This window comes from Schistocerca serialis, chromosome 2 (assembly GCF_023864345.2).
Source record: "Schistocerca serialis cubense isolate TAMUIC-IGC-003099 chromosome 2, iqSchSeri2.2, whole genome shotgun sequence".
NCBI lineage: Eukaryota > Metazoa > Arthropoda > Insecta > Orthoptera > Acrididae > Schistocerca > Schistocerca serialis.
Genome location: NC_064639.1, coordinates 832,585,242 through 832,605,063, shown reverse-complemented (window position 1 = coordinate 832,605,063; position 19,822 = coordinate 832,585,242). Strand labels below are relative to the sequence as shown.

Sequence of the window (19,822 nt, the reverse complement as noted above, 5' to 3'; positions counted from 1 at the left end):
CATAGCCATTGAAGATAAGTTTGCCATGTGGCAAAAGTGAGGTGTTGGGAAGGTACTTCAGAAGGGAAACATAAATAAAAATCTTTATACAGGGTCACTAACTATTGCCACCTAGAATAGCTCCGAAAGTATGACAGTAGCTGAAAATTTTATGGGATTTGTTGCATGGGACAACGGGGGTCATAATATGACGTTGGTTTTTCTTTTGCTAGGTGGGATCGCGTCAGAGATATGAAGGCCAACATTGTTTTTTTTTTTTTTTTAATGGGATGCTATAGTTTTGTACTTATTTTCTGATAGCGGCTGTCGAGACGAATCCAATGATGTGTAACAGTAAGGTCTTTGAAGGTCAACGAAGGTTACAAAGAAGGCATGAACGTCAATTTACAGAAGGTGTTAGAAGTGATGACAATCGGTATCAGTGCAGTACTGCAAAAGTCTTGTCACGGATTGAGGGGTATTCCTTATCACTTCGGCACTTATCGAAGCACATGCTCTGACAATTCTCTCTTGCATATATTCGGGTATGGTTGGAACGTCTTTATAAACAATGTCTTTTACAAATCCCCACAACAAAAAATCCAGAGGCGTCAAGTCTGGCGAACGAGCCGGCCACGACACGTCTCCTCCGCGTGCAGTCCAACGATTTGGGAATTGTCTCTGCAACTCATTTCTAGCCATCACCGAAAACAATGCCGGACACACATCTGTTGATACCACATTCTGTTACTTGTTGCTAAAGGAAAAAACCATGTTTCTTGCAGGAATGTGGTGTACTTCCTACCATTAAGATTTCCTTCGATGAAATAGGGGCCTATAATTCTGTCCTCCAGAATCCCACACCATACGTTCACCGACCACGGGTTTTGGTGTGCAACTTGCAGCACCCAACACGGATTTTCAGTTGCCCAGTAATGCATGTTATGCAAATTAACATTTCCATGGCTCGTGAATGTATCCTCGTCAGTAAATAAAATCAAATTAATAAATGTCTCATCCCTCTGAATATGAAGTTGAGCCCATCGGCAGAATTCAATGCGACGCATAGAACCCGTACCAATTAATTCTTGGTGGGTACTGATATGGGAAGGATGACATGTATGGCGATGCAGAACACCAAAAACACTACTCTGGCTCTTGCCAGATTCCATTGCGATTTGACGCGAACTAACACAAGTATCTCGAACGACAGTGGCAAGAGAACCAATTTCGTTAGTAACTTTTCTTTGTCGGATATGTTTACGATGCGTTAAAGATCCAGTTGTTCTCAATTTATCTTACACATATTTAAATGTACGACGTGCAGGGTGAGTACGTTGAGGATATCTTTCAGCGTATAAGTCTGTAGCTCTCACTGAAATTCGGTGGCATTCTTCGCAAATGAGAAGCATATCGGCTTGTTCTTCGAAGGAATACGTCATTCACATTCACTTGATTGGACGATACTAGTCTTAACGTTCCTATTAGTATTGTATGCGACACCGTCGAATGGTGTTTACATGTCAATGGCACGTTAGATGGACACGACGTATTCGGTTAATATTTACTATCTGCACGATATGGGAGAGAGAATTGTAAGAGCATGTGCCACGATAAGTGCTGAAATGATAAGGAATACCACTCAATCCACGATACGATGATTGCAGCACTGCATTGATACCAATGGTCATCATTTAGAACAGTTTCTTTAAATGGACGTTCATGCCACCTTTGCGACATTCGTTGACCTTCAAAGATCTTGCTGTTACACATTATTGGATTCGTCTCAATTCATTTTTGGAACACAACCTACGACCATCTTAGAGACAGAAGTGATGACACTTTCTGCAGGACCTGACCATCATTTTGCAGCACAATGCTCAAGCACGTACAGTGCAAGCTGTTATTGATTTGTTTGACTGATGGGGCTGTTAAGTGCTATACCACCTACAGCACTCTCCTGATTTACCACTCGTGAGTTCAACTCGATTTCTAAACTGAAGGAAACACTTTGCGGCATTCGTTTCAGAACTGCTACAAATTCGTCGGCACAACTGGCACTGCTAAGAGTATCCTACGACTCCCACATCGCTGGCAACGAGTTATACATAAGACTGGTGACTACTTTGAAGGTTAGTAAAACTCTGAAACACGTATCTATTTTGTACAAGCTTTAAATAAATAGTTGCCACTATTAAAGTTTTCATAAAAGGCATAAAAAGGAGAAGCAGAAGTAAATGTGAATTTGCGAATTTTCAGGAAGGGATTGTAAGCTGTGAGCGAAAACTTCGTATACAACATGATATACTTTTAATCGTACAAACAGTGGAAACTGTTTCGTCTGCATCCCGCACAGATTATAAACGGTATATTTTTACAATTACATGCTTGTTTTCAACTTCATATACCAAATCAAACTTGGTTTACATACATAAAAAGTTATTGGGTTGCGTTGCTGCCTCTGGATCACGGGGTTCCGGGTTCGATTCCTGGCGGGGTTGGCGTGTTACTCTGTCCGCGGACTGGGTGGTTGTGTTGTCCTCATAATTTCATTATCATCATCATTTGTGACAGTAGCTAGATTGGACTGTGAAAAAAATTGGAATATGTAACAATGGGGACTTTGTACGTGAGCTGATGACCTTGCAGTTGAGCGCCCCACAAACCAAACATCATCATCATCATCATCGCGCAGATTAGCAGTAACCCACGCATAACGAGTTGCTGGAAGTCCCCTAAAGAAATACTGAGCCTCTACAGCCGTCCATAATTGCGAAAGTGTTGACGGTGAAGGATTTTGTGTACGAAATGACCTCTCGATTACATCCAATAAATGTTCGATAGGATACATGTCGGGCGATCTCGCGGCCATATCCTTCGCTCGAATTGTCCAGAATGTTCTTCATAAGAATTATGAACAATTGTGGCACGGTGAAATGGCGAATTGTCATCCATAAAAATTATATCGTTGTTTGGGAACTTGAGTCCATGAATGGCTGCGAAAGATATCCTAGTAGCCGAACATAACCTTTCCCTGTCAGTGATCGGTTCATGTGGGCCAGACACCCAGTCCATTCCACGGCCGGCCGGAGTGGCCGGGCGGTTCTAGGCGCTACAGTGTGGAACCGCGCTACCGCTACGGTCGCAGGTTCGAATCCTGCCCCGGGCATGGATGTGTGTGATGTCCTTAGGTTAGTTAGGTTTAAGTAGTTCTAAGTTCTAGGGGACTCATGACCTCAGAAGTTAAGTCCCATAGTGCTCAGAGCCATTTGAACCTTTTTTGAATCCATTACACGTAAACACAGCTGACACAATTATACAGCAACCACCAGCTTGCACTGTACCTTGTTGTTAACATGCGTCCATGACTTCGCGGGGTCCGCGGCACACTCAAACCCTACCAGCAGCTCTTACCTGCTAAAATCGGTACTCATCTGATCAGGGTACGATTTTACAGTCGTCTGGGGTGCACGCGATATGGTCACGAGCCCAGAAGAGGCGCTGCAGGTAATGTTGTGCTGTAGTAAAAGCACTCTTATCGGCCGCCTGCTGCCGTAGACCATTATCGCCAAATCTCGCCACGCTCTCCTAACGGATACGTTCGTCGTACGCTTCACATTGATTTCTACGATTATTTTTCAATGTTGCTCGTCTGTTAGCACTGAAAGCTTCACGCAGATGCCATTGCTCTCGGTCGTTAAGTGAACATAGTCAGCCACTGCTTTGTCTGTGGTGATAGGTAATGCTTGAAATTTGGTATCCCGGCACACGCTTGATGCTGAGGATCTCGGAATATTGAATTCCCTAACGATTTCAGAAATGGAATTTCCCAGCCGTCTATATGCAACTACCATTCCGCGTTCAAAGTCTGTTAATTTCTGTCGAGATACCATAATCGCGTCGGAAACCTTTTCACTTGAATCACCTGAGTTCAAATAACATCTCCGCCATTGCACTGCCCTTTTATACCTTTTGTACGCGATACTACCGCCATCTGTATATGTACATGCCTCTATCACATGACTTTTGTCACCTCAGTGAATACCATAAATTTGGACGAAATCGGTGATGACGTGTAGGCGAAGTCCCCGTGTCGGTTTCGATTCGATGGCCAGCCAGGTTAGAGCCCTTGCTGCCGCCATACAGCTGCCAGCACATTAGCTACATAATTTTGTCAAATATTGTTTCTGTTATCCTTTGTACGCACTGTAAGCAAAATTTTATTAGTTACTGTCCTTTCTGATGTTGCTATTTTAATGGACAGCAGTGTTGTAAGTAACGGTAAATGTATTCATCCTTTCTTTCACTTGACGATACTCTTTGCAATAGTTCACGAGAGCAGGCGAGGTTTTCTGCTGGTCGTGAAGACGCAGCAGCTGAAATCGCCTGCGAGGAGCGGCCGGCCAGCTATCACGGTGAGCGGACGTGTCATGCAGCCCAGCTCGTTGTGCAAGGTGCGTGTTTACGACGGCGCCCCACCGGCGACTCACTGCCGGAAGTAGCCGTCTGTTGCCTGTCCACCTGTGATGACTGCACTTCAATAAGACTAGCGTTTGTGTAATGGAGTGCACAACAAATCTGTAAGATTGAATCGGCTATTCTCGTTTACATTCAACGATTCAGGAGACATACTCCGCGAGTCCAAAAGTTTGGACACTGGATTAATAAAAACATAAGAGAAAAGTTAATACAGTAGCTTTAACGCCTCAGCTGTTTCCCCACTTGAGTACAACGCAAAGAACGTTCATACGAAGATGTCAGCGAGGTGGATGTTGCTCAAATAGCATTCTACACTGGCTGGAATGTTAATTTCTGCACTTGTAAGCGTACTGTCATATCGCTAGCTTAGTTGCGGAGTATCTTTGCGGGCAGTCGCGTCTGCAGAGTCGAGCGCGGGACACGGAACTGTTGTGTTGTGTGTAGCTCTGTATGTGAGAGGCATTGTTAGTATGGAAGTTGAAGTGTTGCTACAAGTGCTATTACAGTAAAGTGATAAAATAAGCAAACGATTCAGAGGAAAGTGCGTCAAGAAGTAATTTAAAAAATGAGCAGTGTTGCTGATAACGTATTTGTGTACCCTCTCGTAGCGTGTCGTACCGTACAGTATCAATCATCCGCACCGTGTTCGGTCTCCCAGAATGAACTAATGTAATTAGAAAAAAATGAGTTACCACAAAAGAGTGCAGTCAAGTGCCAGTGTCTCGTAGCGAGCATGAGGACGTTCGTTCGATCATCGCGTTCCGCATTATCAACAATCAGCCGCGCCGCGACGGTTACGCGCACGCTCGTACAAGTGAGAACTGAGAACTGAATAATTAACTCTATAATCGGTGTTATATCGTTACTAGTGTCAAGGAGGACTGGTACCAAAAGAAATCTGTGTATGCGTGACGAGCGTAAGAACTTTCGTGCGATCATTCGGCTTCCGCATCAGCAACAATCACCCGCGTCGTGTCGGTTACGCGTACGCTCGTCTGAGTGATTTTGTGGACTGGTAATCATCCATTAATTGTGATAAACACTTGTGAATTAGAATGTAAACAGTGCAACCTCCGATTTTCTTTAATCTTCTCAGAATATAGTTGATTATACCAGACGTCGAGCAGTGCTGCGTTTTAACGTTGAGTGGCTCCCCTAAACGCGCTTGCATATTTATATACATAATTTCAGGCAAGCCAGCAGCAGTGTGGAGCAGAACAGTACGACCGCCGCGGGATTATCAGGTACGTGGTGTGGACAGGGCGCACGGTCGAAACGAGGAACAGTTTAAGGCCCCCCACCCATTAGTACCCTCGGGCGTGTTACACACTGTGTCGTTTTATGGTAGATTCTTATAGATAACACCAATTCTCTTCACCAGTGACGATTTTTCCAGAAAAGAGCTGCCTTTGTTTTGCATTTCAATCAAGTTCCGGCAGGCATCCATGCGTCGTTGTTTTGTTCTGTAGTCAAGGTTTGCAAGACACTTTCTCTTCTTCAAAACATTCAAAAGGCTATCTTCATCATTTGAGTTAGAGAAGTTGCTCCATTGCAATGTGACACACTGCGGTAGAACGTCCACTGCTTACCTCTGCCTGCTAAGAACTGGCTGGTTCAATGCACGTCCGTTGTTTACAATTGTTAATTCAAGATGCCACGGAAAGTTACACGCTGACGTCGCTTATATGCCAGGAATAAAATCAGTTTTGGAACATAATACACGGACGATGTGCGTACAGATTTGCTCCAATGAAGCAAAATGTTATTAACATACACAAACGATACAGAGAGTGAAATCCAACGACAATTTGTGTTTTGGTGTAGTTTATAGATATGTTTTATAGATATTGCTTCCTGTGGCTCGATATAGAGTAATAATGTAATTATAATTTACTCGAATGCCTTTTTTTCTGTGAAATTAAGCTCACGGGACAAAAAAGTAGTCCATCTAGAGAAATCACTACAGACATAATTTAATACCGGATAATCCCGCCCCTGGATTGATAACCGCCTGGATTAGGCTAGGAAGTTGTCTTCAGGTAAAGCCGTCAAATTGCGGGGATGCTAATGTCGGCGTTTTACCCACTGTTCCAACTTGTCCCACAGATTTTCTATGGGGCTCGAATCAGGTGATTTTGCAGGGCAATCAACATGTAAGGAGGTGGGGAGTAACCAGAAAACCAATCATATATTCTTCCAGTGCGATAAACTGTGCTATTGATTTATGTGCCTGTGTTAGCAATGGTCTCCTGCGAGGTGACCGATTAAAATTATTTACTGCCTGCAGTTCCCGTCGCAATATTCTCTTGCTAACAGGCGTGGAAGGTCTATCATTCCTTGCCTGTAGCAATTCCTGTCGGATTTAGTATCGATTTTTATTCATAATTTCGTGAAACGCCTCTCCGGTTCCTCTCACGCAGGATCTACACTACGGTGATAAAAGTCATGGGATTCCTCCTAATATCGTGTCGGACCTCCTTTGGACTCAACAAGTCGCTGGAAGTCCCCTGCAGAAAAATTGAGCCATGCTGCCTCTATAGCCGTCCATAATTGGTTCAAATGGCTCTAATCACTATGGGACTTAACATCTTAGGTCATCAATACCCTAGACTTAGAAGTACTTAAACCTAACTAACCTAAGGACATCACACACATCCATGCCCGAGGCAGGATTCGAACCGTTGACTGTAGCAGCAGCGTGGTTCCGGACTGAGGCGCCTAGAACCGCTCGCCCATAATTGCGAACGTGTTACCGGCTCATGATTTTGTACCGACATCTCGATTATGTACCGTAAATGGTCGGCGGGATTCATTTCGGGCGATATGGGTAGCCAAATTATTCGCTCGCATTGTCCAGAATGTTCTTAAAACACTTGTGAACAGTTGTGGTCTTGTGACACAAGAGATTGTCATCCGCTAATATTCAATCGTTGTTTGGGAACATGAAGTCCATGAATGCCTTCAAATGGTCTCCAAGTAGTCAGGTAGCCGAAAATAGCAATTTTGCAGTCAATGATTGGTTCAGTTGGACCAGTTTTACAGCCAATACCATTATGGGCCCACAGTGCCTCATGGACAACTGGGGTCTGTACCACACTAGAACAAGTTGTTACGTCCTTACATTTACCCATGTGTCCGCCCCCGGTAGCTGAGTGGTCAGCGCGACAGAATGTCAATCCTAAGAGCCCAGGTTCGATTCCCGGCTGGGTTGGAGATTTTCTCCGTTCTGGGAAGTGGCGTTCACGAAGTGGCGTCAAATCGAAATACTTGCACCAAGCGAATGGTCTACCCGACGGGAGGCCCTAGTCACACTACATTTGCATTTTTATTTACCCATGTATCATTTATTAATGATTTATCAGGTAACGTTCGTTGCCTTCTCAAACTTTTTGCAGATGATGCGTTTAAATATGAGGAAATTTTGTCCGCTGTAGTAAAGTCCAGTTATATCTCGAAAAATAGGAGCTGGTGCAGTGACTAGCAACTGGCTCCAAACGTAGACAAAACAAAGCTGTGCTCATCACGGAAGCTTGAAGTGCTGTACCATTGACTAATGGATTAATGAGCCGCAACATAGTCGTGTAGCACAACTTCTTGGTAGTAACAGTATCTAGACATATAAAGTGTAACGATCACAGGCGCTCAGTTGTAAGTAATGCAAATGGTATACTTCGATTCATTTGTAAGATACTACGAAACTACAGTTTGTCTGCAAAAGAGATTGCATACGAACCACTTGTACGCCCATTCTTGACTACTGTATTTGTACAAGCCTATGTGAGCTTACCAAGTCGAGTTCAGGAATGTTACAACGAAACGTTTACGTCCGATTTCCTTAAACATTCTTCTCCAACTCGAGCTCAAGCTGCGCTTCTATGGACTTTGTCATCGACAGAGCATTTGACGCCCAGGCAGCAGATAAAGGTGAAAAAATGATTCATGGACCTGTAACCGAATGACAGACGAGCATAAATAAGGTATCATTCAGAGTATAAGCATATGATGTAACATCGTCTCTGAACTGTAATTTTTCTAAACATAGTCGTTTTATCGAACTGCAGACTTCGAAAAGTAGCGTATTAAAACTTTCGAAGATTAAGAAATCTCTTCCTCAATCAAGCCGATTCATTATTTGCAGAGTATAGATGCCTAGTCTATGTCTGTTGAGGGTGAGAAAACCTCATCAAGTAGAAAATCCAATGTGGCTCTGCGACGGATGACTAATGATCTGCATGTAGCCCACCTTTCCTGCCAGAGTTCATAATTCGTCGAAATTTACTTCTAGAACACAATGACTGGAGCATTGATTACTGACTTTCCGCCGAACCTTTGCGGTTAGCTACATATCAGACTGACAGTCGTGACAGAAAGGAAGCAATTTTGCCGTGTTGTAAGGCATCCACGTTCCACACCATAAGTGATAGTTATCTTGACGCAGTAGGCGAACAAGAACATGCTGAAATAAGTATACAGTTTTGCACTTAAAAGTTTCCTAGCTATATCATTTCTTGTCCACTGGTTATAATACTGTAGATCCACAATGGATAATTAGGCCACTTGCTGCCATTACAGCAGCCATTGTCCTTCTAAGAAGCTACACATTGAATACAGATTCATTGCATGTCTTTGACCTAGCGAAAGCAAGGCTGTTCCCACACCCGCACTGCCCAGACTACAACTGCACTGCCGGATAAATACGGCTATTGTTATCTGAGGCTAACAAGGGGAGGCCGCCAATTGTGAAATTCAGATTCGATTCATACTGCGCATAATAAAAGCTCATGGCCAGAGGTGTAATGTGGCAAAACACCAAGATGCACTTCTCAGCCGTTGTCGAGACAATCAACAGTTAAAAGAAACCGTTGCGGTGAAATGCTCTCTACGGTTAATAGTTTTATACAGCGTCGTGGCGCAGCGGTAAGCGCTCGGGTTTGTAATCGGAAGGTCGGTCGCCGGATCGAATCTCGCGGCATGCAACATTTTTTTATTATTATTAGTTTTTTGTCATTCAAATATATATATATATATATATATATATATATATATATAAACTATTAATGAATTGCTTATGCATTTTGGTGAAGGCGCATCGCTCTCCAATTGTACCGCCTCCATTTTTCCGTTTGTTTAACAGGGTGTACCAAAGCTCTCACGTCCGCACTGATTTTCGACGATGTTTTAAGTTGCGCTAGGGACCGCATCTACCTTCTTTCGAAGTTAGCAGGCAAGTACGCTTTTATGCGGCGGCTCGTTTCGGCCCATTCAACAGCTGTCCTTCAAGTGTAACGAGCGAGTAACGGAGCTTATATTTCATACCTGCCACAGCAAATTTGTGTTCGTGGGGTTTCTATTCTAATTCGAACGTTTGACTTACGCTATACGTATTCGTTTCGGAATATCGTTTCTACGTCTTCCGTTAACTATACGTGGTTAACATTATGAAGACAATTAATAACATTTGTGAAATACAACTTTGTTTACGGAAAACATAATGATGTTCGAAGTCGCCAGTTTTTCCACGACAAACGACCTTCAACAACTTATTATATGCATAATTGTTGCAACTGATTGCCGGGAATTATATATATATATATATATATATATATATATATATATATATATATGTGTGTGTGTGTGTGTGTGTGTGTGTGTGTGTGTGTGTATAGACACATTTGAATAACAAAAAACAAATACTAAAAAAAAAAAATGCATGGCGCGAGATTCGATCCGGCGACCTTCGGATTCCGAACCCGAGCGCTTACCGCTGCGCCACGACGCTGCCGATAATTATTAATCGCTGAGAGTATTTCACCGCAACGGTTTATTTTAACTGTAGATTTTCTCGACAACGGCTGAGAAATGCATCTTGGTGCTTTGCCACATTACACCTCTGGCCATGAGCTTTTATCATGCGCAGTATGAATTGAATCTGAATTTCACAATTGGCGGCCTCCCCTTGTAAGATACGGACGGTTGGGGACAAGTCAAAACAGTTGCTCTGCTGCACGTCACAAGCCGGCACGAACCGCATTCGGGAGGACGACGGTTCAATCCCGCGTCCGGCCATCCTGGGTTAGGTTTCCCGTGGTTTTCCTAAATTGCTTCAGGCAAATTCCGGGATGGTTCCTTTGAAACGGCACGGCCGACTTCCCCATCCTTCCCTAATCCGATGAGACCAATGACGTCGCTGTTTGGTCTCTTCCACCAAATCAATCTAATCCAATCCAGTACGAACCTAAGTCGTAACATGTACGAACCTAATCATTACTTGCAGGAACTATTACTGCAATTGGTTGTAGTTAACTAGTATAGTTGTTTAATTTGACTGCACTATTAGGTATGTAGCCATTACTAGATTGTTTCATTAGCTTCGTGCCGATTTCGACATAACCTACATGAAGTCCTAGTCATCACAATTAATTGTGTGTTGGGTGTAACATTATCGAATAATAAAAACTCTATCCTGTTCATTGTCCCTCAGAAATAAGCTGGTTAAGAGAAAATAGCAAAGTGTTTCGAGGGATTAACAGTCGCTAGCTACTAGTCAGTACACAAGTTCTTTGCTGGGACTGCGTAACCCTGAATTTGAGCAAGCAGACGAAAGCAGAAACCTCCATCTCACCTCTCAATTTAAAGTCCGCCCAGCCTCTACACATGCAGTAGATCGATCTATTTTCATCCAAGGGTATTTTTGTACCTCATCAGTAGGCACTAGTTGACTTCTTGGAGAGAAGAAAACTACAAGACAGGTTGAAACAATTGTCACGCCGGGTTTCCAGAATGGGAACACACATTTCGCGGGAAACGTTCTAGTATTTTAATCCTCTTTGAACACTTTACGAGCTTGTTCTCTACAGGGATGTTCGTAGCAGTGGTTACTGTGTGAAAAGCAGGGCATCTGAATTCAATACAACCTTGTAGCTGCGATTGGTATTTTCCTTCTACCATGGGTGCTACTTCAGGTACATCATAGAGTAGCTTCAAAGGGGTCTGTCCAAAAAGGAGAAGATGTAGCGTCATTTTCAATCTATGGAACGTACCGTGAAGCGTAAATGTGGGTCGTGTGAAATAGCACTGCTGCCGAAACGCAGGTGGCCTATGGTTGTAACATATGACTCCTCGACGCGCTCGTGGTCTCATCCTCTTGTCTACTGTGTATATCAGGACTGGTTCCCAGTACTAAGTGAAAGGGGGCTTCAAGTAATCCTTGTAAGTGAGCTGTGCTCGGAACCTAATACAGTGGCGTAAGGACTACTGGCTTTCCAATGATAGTAAGTGTTTCCCAGTACCTGTTCGGCACAAGCTTCTGGAAAGTCTCAGCTGTTAAAAGCATCTTCCTGAGGAGTTACAGGGAGTGGGTAAAAACATGGAAACACCAAAAACATGTTGTTGTTGTGGTCTTCAGTTCAGAGACTGGCTAGATGCATCTCTCCATGCTACTCTATCCTGTACAAGCTTCTTCATCTCACAGTACCTACTGCAACTTACATCTTTCTGAACCTGCTCAGTGTATTCATCTCTTGGTCTCCCTCTACGATTTTTACCCTCCACGCTGCCCTCCAATACTAAATTGCTGATCCGTTGATGCCTCAGAACATGTCCTACCAACTGATCTCTTGTTCTAGTCAAGTTGTGCCACAAACGTCTCTTCTCCCCAATTCCATTCAATACCTCCTCATTAGTTACGTGATCTACCCATCTAATCGTCAGCATTCTTCTGTAGCACCACATTTCGAAAGCTTCTGTTCTCTTCTTGTCTAAACCATTTATCGTCCACGTTTCACTTCCACACATGGCTACACTCCGTACAAATACTTTCAGAAACGACTTACTGACAATTAAATCTGTACTCCATGTTAACAAATTTCTTTCTTTCAGAAGCGCTTTCCTTGCCATTCCCAGTCCACATTTTATATCCTCTCTGCTTCGACCATCATCAGTTATTTTGCTCCCCAAATAGCAAAACTCATCTACTATTTTAAGTGTCTCATTTCCTAATCTAATCCCCTCAGCATCACCCGACTTAATTCGACTACATTCCATTATCCTCATTTTGCTTTTGTTGATGTTCATCTTATATCCTCCTTTCAACACACTGTCCATTCCGTTCAACTGCTCTTCAGGTCCTTTGCTGTCTCTGATAGAATTACAATGCTGTCGGCGAACCTCAAAATTTTTATTTCTTTTCCATTGATTTTTATTTCGTTTCCTTTACTGCTTGCTCAATATACAGATTGAATAACATCGGGGATAGGCTACAACCCTGTCTCATTCCCTTCCCAACCACTGCTTCCCTTTCATGCCCTTCGACTCTTATAACTGCCAATATAATACGGTGTTGGAAAACCGTTGGTACTCAAAACAGCATCCAGGTGTATAGAAATGGATAAATACAGGTTCTGCATGGTTTACAAGGGAATCTCATACCATTCTTTCTGCAAAATAAAGGCAAGACCGATAACGATAATGAAAGCAGATAGCGATGATGCACCCTTCTCTCCAAGGTAGGCCACGAAGGCTCAATAATACTGAGGTCTGGTGACTGTGATGGCCAGAAAAGATGCGAAAATTCATCCTCGTGTTCACAAAACCTATTCTGGAGGATGCGAGCTGCGTGAAGTGGGGCCTGTCGTCTTGGAACACAGCGTCAGCATTATGGAACAAAATTGTACCACGGGATAGATCTGATCACCGAAAATGGCGAGATAATCCAGGCAGTAATGCAACCTAGCCAAGTAACCACGGGACCGTTGGAAAACCACGAAAGGCTGCCCAAAATATCATAGGGCATCACCCGCCATGTCTCAGTCCTGGGACGCAAACTCGGCCTAAAGTTCGAGATCGTGAGCAACATACTCAACCAAATGACTTCCTTCCATTGCTCCATAGTCCTAGTTTTTAGACTTCAACACCAAATTTACCTGTTACGGGCATTTGGATCACTGATGAGTGGTTCAGGAATTCCATCCCAGCCAGCAATTCCCAGCTTATGAAGCTTCCTTCGTCTTGTTATGGTGCTAACGGCTAACGGGATTCGCGAGTGCGACATTCATTTCTGTAATGACTTTTGCAGCTATTGTCCCCTTAGTTTTCGTCAAATTCCTCTTCAACACCCGTCTACCACGATCACGGAACTTACATTTCGCATTGTGACTTAGCGGATGCCGTTTTACCTGCAAGTGGCATAAATCTTGGATACGGTGCCTTATAAAACACGAATCACTTCGGCTGCCCCGGTTACGGTAGCACTCACCATACGAGCTCCACGTGCGGCTTTACTTACTCCGACAAATTCAGTCAATACTGCACAGAACACTGTTCTGAGAAAGACTGACAGTGGCAACGTACTGAGGACGTGACACAGGTGCCGTTCGAGTCAAATACAACAGCGCAATCTTCCAATTAAGCTAGTATCTATTGTCCTCAAGCATGCATTTCTCGCAGTGCTTCCATATTTCTGTCCAATCCCTGTATGTTGACTGGAGCAGCAACTGATCAATGAAATGGTTGCTCCAGAGACTGATTGGTTTAAAGGATCAAGCTGGCTCGAGTTCGTGTAAGTCAAGCACAGAGAACCAATTCGCGTCTGCCAACAATTGTTTCCTTGTAAATTTGGGGAGCAATAAGTCGTGTTAACTGTCTCGCCTGCCTAGCCGCGCTAAGACTGCGTACACTCTGGTCGCGGACGCGATTAGGACATGGCGCTATGCACTGAGGTGACAAAAGTTCTGGGCTAGCAATATGCACATATACAGATGACGGCAGTATCGCGTACACAAGGTATAGAAGGCAATGCATTGGCAGAGCCGTCATTTGCACACTGGTGATTCATGTGGAAAGGTTTCGACGTGACTTTCACCACACGACAGGAATTAACAGACTTTGAACGCGAAATGACAGTTGGAGCTAGATCCATGGGATATTCAGTTTCGTAAATAGTTACGGAATTCAATTCCGAGATCTACAGTAACGATAGTGTTCCGAGAATATCAAATTTCACACATTACCTCCCATCATGGACAACGCAGCGGCCGACAGCCTTCTCTTAACGACCGAGAGCAGCGGCGTTTGTGTAGAGTTGTCAGTACTAACACACAAGCAACGAGAATTCAATTCCGAGATCTACAGTAACGAGAGTGTTCCGAGAATATCAAATTTCACACATTACCTCCCACCATGGACAATGCAGCGGCCGACAGCCTTCTCTTAACGACCGAGAGCAGCGGCGTTTGTGTAGAGTTGTCAGTACTAACACACAAGCAACGATGAGTGAAATGATCGCAGAAATAAATACGGGACATTCGACGAACGTATCCCCTAGTACAGTGCGGCGAAATTTGGCCTTTATGTGGCTGACGACCGATGATAGTGCGTTTGCTAAAAGCACGACATCGGTTGCTGTGCCTCTCCTGGGCTCGTGACCATGTCGGTTGCAGCCTAGACTCTTGGAAAACCGTGACCTGGTCAGATGAGCCCCGACTTCAGTTGGTAAAAGCTGATGGATGGGTTCGAGTGTGGCTCAAATCGCACGATGCCGTGGACGGAAGTTTTCAACAAGGTAGAGAGCAACCTGGTGGTGTTCCATAATGGTCTGGGCAGTGTTTATTTGGAATGTACTGGAGTCTGTGGTCCAACTGAACCGATCATTGACTGCAAATAGTTATGTTCCGCTACTTGGAGACCATTTGCTGCCCTTGATGACCCCCATGTCCCCAAACAAGATGGAACTCTGATGGATGACAATGAGCCAAGTCACCAGACCTTAACTGTTTGCGGATGATTTGAAGAACATTCTGGAAAATTGGTGCGAATGATTTGGCTACCCACATCTCCCGACATGAATTCCATCGAACATTTCTGGGACATGCTCGTGCGCAAAGTCCTTCACTGGCAACACTTCTGTTATTATGGAAGGCTGTAGAGGCAGCACGGCTTAATATTTCGGCAGCTCACTTCGAACGACTTGTTGGGTGCATGGCATATCAAGATACTGCACTACGCTGGACAAGAGGAGATCCGCCACGATATTAGGAAGTATTCCAGGACTATTACCATCTCAGTGTACGACCGAAGCACCGACAGGACCATGTTTCCAGTTTTATTGATAACCCTTTATTTCCACAACTACTTAAGTCTTTTTCAGGTTGTGCGAGTGATGGTATACAATATTCGCACTGACTTGCATTCAATCAGCGACGGTATACATTCGCCTAGGTTGTTTACGAGGTAGCCGGGCAAAAATAACGTAACATCTCGCATCGCCACTTACCCCAGAAAACAGTGAGCAGCTTGGCTGTGGTGATGGCAAGGTAGAGCCCGTACAGCGATGCGGTGTGCAGGTAGACGAAGGCGATGACGTTGCGCCAGACAATGCGCCACTCGTAGTTCGGTGCAAGATCCAGCTCCAGCTCCTCCGGCTCTGGTTCTGGAGGCGGCAGCTTCTCCGGCTCGGGCTCTGGAGGCGAGCGCTTCTCCAGCGCGCGCAGCCCCGGCCGGCTGTCCGTCTCCGACATGCCCAGCAGCGTCAGAGTCGTCACGTTCGGCGCCATCGCGAAGTGAGCGCTTTCCTGTCAACAACAAAGTGCGGCCGGTCACGAACCTGGCTCTCCAGACAACCTTAACAATAACCTGCTGGCCATTAAAGTAGCAAGTCCAGGGAGGATAGGGAAGGGAACGAAGTTTTACCTGTTCGAATACAGCTGAGTACCGCCACACAACTGTGTCACGTTCTCTAAATCATTTTCTGTATCAGGAACCTGACTGTGGAATAATATTCCACAAAATATTTGAGAAAATCCTTTCAAACTTCAAAGGTCCATGACATATCGAGTTGCTGCACTACACCGGGCAAAAGGAGGTCCGACACGAAACGACAGAGACCTTCTGCTGTCACAATAGCTTTCTCCTCAGCACCTCGCTCTCATTAACCCCCCCCCCCCCCCCCCCCGCTCCTTCGCCCCCCAACACTTTTCCTCACCTTGTCTACAGAGTTCTATATTGAAATTCTCTTCTTTCCTAGCAGCTATCGTCGCTTTCATTACAATCTTCTACTCCTTCATTATCCTTTCCACTTCTTATAATACCAAAAAAGGCTTCAAAAGTGCTGAACTTATCAAGATTAATCTTAATGCCTCCACTACTTTATTATTTATTTATTTTCGTTACAGCCATCTATGGGCTACGTTTACACAACTTCCCTCATTTTCTAAAGTACTCTTCTTTCCTCTTTCGCCAATACTCCTTCATCCTTGGCTCACTCGTGCACGTTCTTCTGCCGAGAATACTCTGTTCTTCCTCGTTTACTCCTCGAAGAAATCCTTCACCTCCGTAACCTTTTTCCTATAGATCTGCCTGTTCACAATTTCTTCTGCCGTCATCCCGCATTTTTCTAGATCCCAGTGCACTTCTTTCACCAATGGAACTGGTGTCTTCCTGTTCTCCTGGAAGAGAAGAATCTTGTTGGCAAACCTCTCTGATTCCATTCTTTTAATATGTCCATTGTGGTGGTGATATTTTCAAATCGTTGATAAAGTTCTTGATTTGATCTGAATTCATTAGATATTTTTCTGGGCCCAAGAATCTTTCTAAGGAATTTCTTTTCTTTCTTTTCCAAGCCTGGTAGTCCATTCCTGTCTATTGTCTTAGATGCATATAAACATTCAGGTTTGACGACTGTGCTGTACTGCTGGAATTTGGCCTTTATTATTATTATAGTCCCTATTATTATTTTTGGCAATTATTATGATGCAAATTATCATTACCGAGTTTGTTATATAATATCTAATATGTACTATTCTGAATTCCTCCATTATTTTATCACAATTATTATTGTTACTATTATTATTATTATTATAACTGTTATTATACTGCCAACTATTATATTTATTAATTACTGTGATTATTATAAAATATTTTTTGTAAATGTTGTTCCTGGTGAGATGTAAGAGAGGTCAGGCTAAAGAAGCAATAAATAAATAAACAAAACTGCAACACTCGCCGAGGATATCAGACTAAACGGTACTGCAAGCCATCTCATGGCATACGCACTCGTGAACTATTTCAAAGATTACCTTACCGGATGACACAAATTTGTTGCTCACTGGGGATCAGTCACTCCTGAGTAGATGTAATCAACTCTTAAAATATAACCTCCGTGTCACAGAGACTACCAGTTGCGACTGAGCCAGGCGAAGGTTAGTGGCTGTTTCAATAATTTCACGGGTACCAATCACTCACTTTTGCCCCTGCAGCCAATGAACCTCATGAATAGAATTCAAGCTTTTACATTATCCATGTCCTGCACCTGCTTATAGCCCATTATAACATCGAGCTTTTTCCTGCCAGAGCTTTTTAACGTTTCTCTCTACCGTGTGCTGAAAAGTACGTAGCGTCACGAGAAAGTTATTAGCCATTAAGGCAGGACAGTAGGTTCTGACGAGCACAGGTTCGACTAGGAAATGATATGTTACACACTGACCTTCTACCACGCCAGGTATACCACCTAACTGAAGTGTACTCGGGAAGTGTAACGCTGTGCAATACAGGTATAATGGCCTAACATGACTTGATACGTACGTCATTTGGGAGGTGTACCGGGCCCATATGTAGCAGAGAGAGAGAGAGAGATGTCAACGTTGGCAGCTATAACAACTTTCAACCGTCTAGGCATCGGGCCGAATTGCGGTTGGATGACAAATAATGGCCCATCATTCAATGTCACTTCAACCCTTTGCCAGATTTCATCAACCGTAGTACCCAACCAGATGTTTATGGTGGTTGAGGGACCTAGAGGACGTACCCGCCGGGACCATAGTCGAACACCTTCTGTTTCGAGAGAGGTCAGGGCAGCACAACCAACACTTGGTCTTGAATTATCTTGTTGAAATATAACGTCTCGGAGACCTCGATGGAAGGATGCAGCTACTGGGCTTAGTATATTACAATTAAGGCAACGTGGTACGCTTTCTGGCAATAGCGTGTGACGGCGTTCAGCGTTATGCTATTACGATTACTACGCAGCTTCGGTACACTTTTAATGTTGTCGGTGTATTTGACACCAGGCTTAAGTTCAAACAGGCAAAACGGTGAGTGTTTCCTTAATTTTTCGACATTCACCTCGTGTTTCGAATTGCTTTTCGTTTCATCAGTAGAGACACACTATTTGTTGATTCGAAACGAACAATAGCTGACAGCTCTTGTTCAGTATCAGCTTTGAGAAGGAAAGATATGAGTGTTGCATGCCTAACTCGAAACACAGAAATACCGCAAGCTCGATTTTAAACTTTTTAAGCTGGTAACTGACGTCTGCAGCTGTTCAAGTCTATAATCGGCTACATAGGGCGTAGAGAAGCCCTATTTTGGGGCGGTTGTCCTTTCTTTGTTTTGACTTTGTGATTCCGTACAATTTGGAAGTAACATTAGAAAGCATGTAACTCGGCAGTAGGCGTATCACGCAAGAAGCGCGAACTCAGAGATCGAATATTTTCCTATTATTTTATAAATTATGCTTAAAATCGCACAGTTTGTTGGACAAGCTAAGTAAGTGAATTCTACTAGTTTTAGACGTACTGTCCAGTAAGTGAATTCTACTAGTTTTAGACGTACTGTCCATAATCGAATGTAACATTTTTACTACTTTGTATAAGCACTGGCATTGAGTGGAGTTACGCTGATCTTCATGCCTGCCCTGTAGTGCACCATAGTAATAAATATTCGTTAGATAATAGACAGAAAGAATTTTATGCTAATTTATGCACAAAATTTTTATGCACAGCCTAGCAACTTGCCGTTAAACCGCTTTCCGCATAAAAAAAAGGTCAGCAACGCGGGGTGTATTGGTGCTGATACGGTAGCTCACTGCGTTCGTTCAGAGAGCTGGCTGCCCTCTGTAACAAAAAACTGAGTGAAATATTCAACGATGGACTTGAAGGGATAATCATGTGACATCCGCCCCGGTAAAATGCTGATAATAATAACAAAAAAATGTAAGAAAAAGTGATTAGCGTCGCTGCTTCTAGATAGCGGGGCCCCGAGTTCGATTCACGGCCGGGGCGAACATTTTCTCCGCTAGGGAGCTGAGTGTTTGTGGTGTCTCAATCATTAACCTCATTTTCATCGGACGAGCAGGCCGCCGAGGTGGCGTCCAATAGAGAGAGCTGCACCTGGAGAACGAAGAACGAAGAACATCAGACCTCGCGGCCAATAATGCCATACGAGCGTTCACTACCGAGAAAAAAAGCTGATATTGTTAAGTTTGACATAAAATTCATATTAATAATTTGCTTACATTTAGACGTATGTATTGATCAATATGGTGCAGTGATTGAAACACGAGCTTCGCATGGGAGAGGACTGTCGTCTAAAT

General features: G+C 43.7%; 1 protein-coding gene across 2 annotated transcripts in view; it reads right to left on the bottom strand.

Annotated features, from left to right (window-relative positions):
- LOC126458106 (acyl-CoA Delta-9 desaturase-like) overlaps window positions 1–19,822 on the bottom strand; it is a 136,901-nt gene that overhangs the window by 23,225 nt on the left and 93,854 nt on the right. For both annotated transcript variants that reach the window (XM_050094932.1, XM_050094934.1), the window contains exon 2: window positions 15,728–16,025. In XM_050094932.1, the coding sequence (XP_049950889.1) occupies window positions 15,728–16,007 (280 nt within the window). In that variant the 5' untranslated portion in view covers window positions 16,008–16,025. The remainder of the gene's footprint in view (window positions 1–15,727; window positions 16,026–19,822) is intronic.